The sequence below is a fragment of the Austrofundulus limnaeus genome, unplaced genomic scaffold (genome assembly GCF_001266775.1).
Source record: "Austrofundulus limnaeus strain Quisiro unplaced genomic scaffold, Austrofundulus_limnaeus-1.0 Scaffold536, whole genome shotgun sequence".
Classification (NCBI taxonomy): domain Eukaryota; kingdom Metazoa; phylum Chordata; class Actinopteri; order Cyprinodontiformes; family Rivulidae; genus Austrofundulus; species Austrofundulus limnaeus.
Window position 1 is genome coordinate 330,560 of NW_013952938.1, and position 6,009 is coordinate 336,568.

Consider the following 6,009-nt stretch of genomic DNA (forward strand, 5'->3'; position numbering starts at 1 on the left):
GTGTGTGTGTGTGTGTGTGTGTGTGTGTGTGTGTGTGCGTGTGCGTGTGCGTGCAGGTGCTGGAGCAGAGGGAACACAGGCTGGACGGACGTCAGATCGACCCCAAGAGGGCGATGGCCATGAAGAAGGAGCCCGTCAAGAAGATCTTTGTCGGGGGGTTGAACCCTGAAGCAACCGAGGACTCGATTAGAGAATATTTTGTTACCTTTGGAGAGGTTCGTTATTTTACAGGGTGTCCCCGGGTCCTTAAGTCTTAAATCATTAAATTAATCGATTCAGAATTAAGGCCTAAATCAGCCTTAAAATGTCTTAAATCTTTCAGAAGTCTTACAAATGTTAGCACTTTGTAAAACTGTCGTGGAAATCCCTATTTCACCTAGACTATCTTATTTTTTAAAACATTCACATGCAGACATTCCTCTGACATCACTTCCTGTTACTTCACATGCAAATATCTCAACAACTGTCCGTCAGAGCATCGTGAAATTTGTTTTTGTTGTCTTTCAAAAATATGCATTCACTTTTCTTACAAAAAACTTGATGTCTCAGGTACTTTAAGGATTTATCTACAACAAATTGGGGTTGAGATCCCGCTAAATTTTAAGTTGTTAGAGGATTTCAAGCAATTAAATTAAGTTTAAAACTGACTAAGAATTTTTTTGACCAAAAAGCAGTTGGATATGGTTAAAAACAATTTGTTTATTAGGAATATTTGAATACTTCACCCAAAAATACTTTGATTCATGAGATTCTGGTTGTTTTTTATTTATTTATTGTCCTTTTTTTCTGTGAAATTGGTCTTGTACGTTTTGTTTTTAACAAACTTCACCTTTCAGATCGAAACCATCGAGCTTCCCATCGACCCCAAGTCGAAGAAGAGGAGGGGTTTCATCTTCATCACGTAYAAAGACGAGGCCAGCGTGAAGAAGTGTCTGGAGAAGAAGTATCACACCATCCAGGGGGGCAGGGTGCGTTGCATCACCTCTGCCTGGAGCAAGCAGCTCAGTGGTCAGCAGCTAACGCCTCGGTCTGTCTCTGCAGTGTGAGCTGAAGATCGCACAGCCCAAGGAGGTGTACCAGCAGCAGCAGCAGCAGTTCGGAGGAGGACGTGGAGGAGGGGGAGGATACGCAGTCCGGGGAGGAGGAAGAGGAGGACGTGGAGGTTAGCGTTGATCTTTTTCTGTGCTGGAASCTGAACAGGTTTTTAACTGGTTTGTAACCACACCTGTATATTTGTGTCAGGTCAGAACCAGGGCTGGAACCAGGGCTACGGGAACTACTGGAACCAGGGCTACGGCAACCAGGGCTACGGTTACGGTGGATACGGTGGCTACGGCGGCTACGACTACTCCTCTGGATACTATGGATACGGCTCTGGATACGACTACAGTAAGTTTGTTTAGAGTCCACATCTGGAGAAACTAAACAGATGTTTCTGACCTTTGACCTCATGTAGAAATGATCAGATTTAACTGAATTTGAGGGTCCTGCTGTAGTTGAATAAATAATAAAACACTGACCTGTGGTTTTGTCTCTTCAGGCCAGGGAAACGCCAGCTATGGAAAGACCCCGAGGCGGGGGGCACACCAGACCAGCTACAAGCCTTACTGATGATCACCAGGTTGGACTGACTTCCTTTATTCTTCAAACACTGAGATGTTTCAGCTGGAGCTGTCAGGTCTTAAAGTCTAAATCTGTCTAAAATCCTAATTTTAGGCCCTAAAGTCTCAAATTCACTAGTTTATTATAAGTCTTGTGTTCAAATCTTAATTTCTGGCTCAAATGCTCCATAAAAAGCTCCTGCAACAGTTACTGAGTTGAAGAAAGTTACAACAATCAGCTGTCGTGTTGTTGGCTGCTCTGGAAATAAAACAGCTGCTGCGAACATGAAAAATTAAAACGTATTTTCTTCTCTACATCCTGGATGTTCATATATTGGTCTTAAATTGAATTCTGTGACGTTTGTGTCCTCCTCTCAGGACTCCAGTGATCCAGTGGGACCAGCAGCTGGATGGACAAACTGGGCCTCACTACAGCTCTTTTATGACAGAAGACCATTTGTACAGAAAACATCTGATATGTAACTTTTCCATGTTTGTTTGTTTKTTTCTTTTTTTAACGTCATGATTTTTCAGTTTTAATTTTTTTTCTGTTGTTTTTCTCTTCCCCTCCACATTTCCACAGGAAGTGTAATTTTTACTGTACTTTTTGGTACCTGTTTGATTCTAATGTATTGTAAGGGTTGTATTTTACATGTTGACTGGCTTTACAGGATGAAAATCGAGGCGCTGTAAAGAAGCTTTTCTTTTTTTGTTTTTTGTGGGCAAAGCCGTTTTTATTTTATTTTTTCTGTAAGTTTTTGTTGTTTTAAAGCTGACCTTTTCAGGGGGGGAGGGAGGGGGGGGACTCAAACCTTTTTATCGAACAGGATTAGGGTGAAATGTTTAGGTTTTATTTTGATCTTAGAGCCCTGCGAGCTTTGTGCCACAATCATTGCAAACATTAAACTTCCCGGTGAGGTGGGCGACTGTWGGCCTGCAGGTGTTTAGGATGTAACGTTTAACCGACTGTTTCTGTTAAAGTATTTAATTACTGCTGGTTTTAAAATGTCTGTTATTGATTTTTTTTTTTAAACAGATTTGATTTCTTCATTGTAGTCTTCTTGGCCGGTGTCTCTGGCATTTATTAGTAATAAACATTCACATTTGTTACAAAAATCTGTTTTTGTATTTAATGTTTACGTTTTTGAGCAAATTAATTTGACAAAATGACTTCAAAGTTTTATCAAAAGATAAACTAAATGTTTGAACCGTTTAGATCATTTTAATCTAATCAGTTGATTAAAGAGGACAAATTTATTGATCCAACTTTATCTAAAAACAGTGAAAAACACATTTTGATAATTTAACAGCAGAGCAAGTCAGCAGCTAAACTTCAGCTGTTTTTATTCCACTCTGTTAAATCAAACATGTCTGCCTGAGCTTTCAGAACTGGACGTTCTAGTGAAGGACGGTAAACCTGGACTTGGTTCTGGAGCCTACAGCTCAGATATGACRGGCAGCACGGTGACCTTTGACCTCCCAGCTTGTTTACATTTGCTGCGGCAGCCAGACGCTGTAAACCTCASCACCCCTGTCCCTGCAGCGGTGCCTTCAGGTCCGTTTCTATCAATGTTCATGTCTTTGTCCTGGGTCCTGAAGACGATGTGGACCCGTTTGGTTCTGGAGTCCTGGACCTGGGGTCCCACAGAAGCGGTGGGATGCGGTCGAAGCGACGACGGCGTCTGCTTCCTGCTCGTCCCGTCGTTCGTCCATCCTTCACGGAGGAGCCGGGCCGCGGTCAGGAAGGAGTCCGTCTGGACCTGCTCAGGTGCTGGGGGTCTCCAGGGTTCAGGTCTGGAGCCAGAGCCTGGATGGAGGGTGACCTGCATCATCTTCATCCTGCTGCTGAAACCTGAAATTAAAGTTTAAAACTCATAAAAACATTTCTGTTTGATCTTGATTAAAAACAATTGGTCTATTAGCAATATTTGAATTCTTCAAAAATACTTGTCTTTATTTAGTTTTATGCTTTCAGCTGGTTTTATTTTCTTTAATAATTTGTTGCTGCTTCATGTAGCAGATATTTTACTCCTAGAGTTTATTTGAAAAGCAGAAACAAAATGTAAAAGTTGCTGGGTCATAAAGCTGCTGCAGAGTGTTGTTCCTCAGGTGTCCAGCAGGGGGAGACAAAGCTGCTGYTTTTACACAGAAACATGCAGTTTTTTATGAAGCCAGTTATGTATCATAAGTATTTGTTTTGTGTAACAGAAGTTATGATACATAAATAGCTTCACACAGTTTCAACTGACCTGTTGGAGGAGCAGAAAGAGTTTAAATGTTAAACTTTACCTCCTCAGACTGTAACAGCAGCTTCAGGCTGGAAACGTCCTGCAGGAGAAACAAAAAGAGCGATGACCTTAAACACTGCTCAGGTGGGGTTTGATCACATTTTACCATCTATTTCTTAACAAGAAGCTAAAATAATCACAAGCAGGTTAAAAAGAGCAGAATCAGAACAAAAGCTGAGTTTCTGTAAAGATTTATAAACATTTTGAAGGATTTTAAGGATGTTGAAAACATTTCCATTCATTCTCACTGGGAATAATGTGACAGAAGAGGAAAAGTTAAAGTATAAAAAGCTGAAATACAAAGAGTCATAGCTGGAATGTCCTGAAAGAGATGAAACTGTTAAAAAAGGCACAAACTTTGCAGAAGATGCAGGCTAAAAACTACAGAAGAAAAACKGATTTGAATAATGTGAAGCAAAACCTGAGAGAGAAACACAACCAACAAAGATCTGTTTCAGATCAGCAGCTTAAACTGAGGAAAATAAAGAAATAAAACACTGAAAATAAATCACAAACTCAGCTTACTGCACAGAAAACTGATTTTAAAACATTCATTCATTCAGAGCCAAGTAAATCCATCTGTCTGAAGAGAAGATCTTTGTTTGCTCTCTCCAGATGTTCAGCAGATTYTTCTTTTTTCTGTCTTTTCTTTCCTCTGCTTTTCCTCTTTTCTCTGGGTTTCAGCTCAGAAACATCCTGAAGAACACGATATCTGTCCTCACCTGGTCTCAGCTCGGTTCTGATCCGGTTCTGGTCCAGTCTGCCTCTGCAGAGCGTCGCTCCCTCTGGCTGTTTGCTCGGTTCAGAGTTCAGAGGGTTTATCTGCTGTGGAGCTGCTGCCTGTTGGACATCTGCTCCACGCGTGTTGGGAAACTGGGTCACGTTTGAAAAAAAGAAAAGAGTTCCTGGAAGAGGAGGTCCAGGAGGTCCAGGAGGTTCAGGAGATCCAGGAGGTCCTCTTTTAGAAAGTAGAGCAGTTCTACTTTAACTGTGCAGAAACATTAATCTGTACTAGACATGATCAGCTTCATGGAATATTTTACTGACAGGATCAATGGCACCGTGTGTTCTGACACTGTTTGTTCYCTCAGAAGAACATGTTCTGATCCTGGGCCCGGATCAGGTTTCAGAACCTTCTGTTTGCTGCTGATGACATCATGAAATATTTCACTGAATGATGTCATCACTGATTCTACAGGTCCAGTAGAGCTGAGACCCTGTGTGTTCAGCTGTTTCATGTTGCATCCAACCATCATCCATACATCCAACCATCATCCTTCCATCATCCAACCAACATCCAACCATCATCCAACCATCCAACCATCAGCTGAAATCTGAGACCCTGTGTGTGGAGGAGAGTTCAGCTGTTTAACGTTGCATCCACCCATCATCCACCCAACATCCAACCATCATCCAACCATCATCCATCCATCATCCAACCATCATCCATCCACCATCCAACCATCATCCATCCATCATCCAACCAACATCCATCCATCCAACCAACATCTAACCATCATCCACCATCATCCATCCATCCAACCATCAGCCAAAAACTGAGACCCTGTGTGTGGAGGAGAGTTCAGCTGTTTCACGTTGCATCCACCCATCATCCAACCAACATCCAACCATCATCCAACCATCATCCAACCATCATCCATCCATCATCCAACCATCATCCATCCACCATCCAACCATCATCCATCCATCATCCACCATCATCCATCCATCCAACCATCAGCCAAAAACTGAGACCCTGTGTGTGGAGGAGCATTCAGCTGTTTCATGTTGCAACACTCATCCAACCTTCATCCAACCATCCAACCATCATCCAACTGCCATCCAACCATCAGTCTGAGACATTGTGTGTGGAGGGGATTTCAGCTTTTTCATGTTGACATCATCATCCAACCTTCATCCAAATGCCATTCATCCATCCAACCATCATCCAACCATCATCCAACCATCAGCTGAAGCCTGAGTCACTGTGAGAAGCTTTAACTCTGATTGGATTCACCACATTGAGATGTACCAGCGGACGTTAAGGCAGATGTAAAATTATTATTGTCTGCCTGACCGAAAACATTTTCTCTGTTCCCAAACAACTGATTGCAGATTTG

The 6,009-nt window shown here is 42.1% G+C and overlaps 1 protein-coding gene and 1 long non-coding RNA gene across 2 annotated transcripts in view; one reads left to right on the forward strand and one right to left on the reverse strand.

Annotated features, from left to right (window-relative positions):
• Nucleotides 1-2,717, forward strand: part of LOC106530594 (heterogeneous nuclear ribonucleoprotein A/B) — a 5,149-nt gene extending 2,432 nt beyond the window's left edge. The window contains exons 4-9 of the mRNA XM_014026242.1: nucleotides 57-215; nucleotides 837-968; nucleotides 1,042-1,162; nucleotides 1,243-1,389; nucleotides 1,541-1,621; nucleotides 1,980-2,717. Of these exons, the coding sequence (XP_013881696.1) occupies nucleotides 57-215; nucleotides 837-968; nucleotides 1,042-1,162; nucleotides 1,243-1,389; nucleotides 1,541-1,611 (630 nt within the window). The 3' untranslated portion in view covers nucleotides 1,612-1,621; nucleotides 1,980-2,717. The remainder of the gene's footprint in view (nucleotides 1-56; nucleotides 216-836; nucleotides 969-1,041; nucleotides 1,163-1,242; nucleotides 1,390-1,540; nucleotides 1,622-1,979) is intronic.
• On the reverse strand, nucleotides 2,621-4,700 carry LOC106530595 (uncharacterized). Its single transcript, XR_001311813.1, has 3 exons — nucleotides 4,612-4,700; nucleotides 3,891-3,929; nucleotides 2,621-3,453 (listed from the first exon to the last, which is right to left on the reverse strand). It is a non-coding gene; the product is annotated as an uncharacterized LOC106530595 (long non-coding RNA).
• Between the last annotated feature and the right edge of the window lie 1,309 nt (nucleotides 4,701-6,009).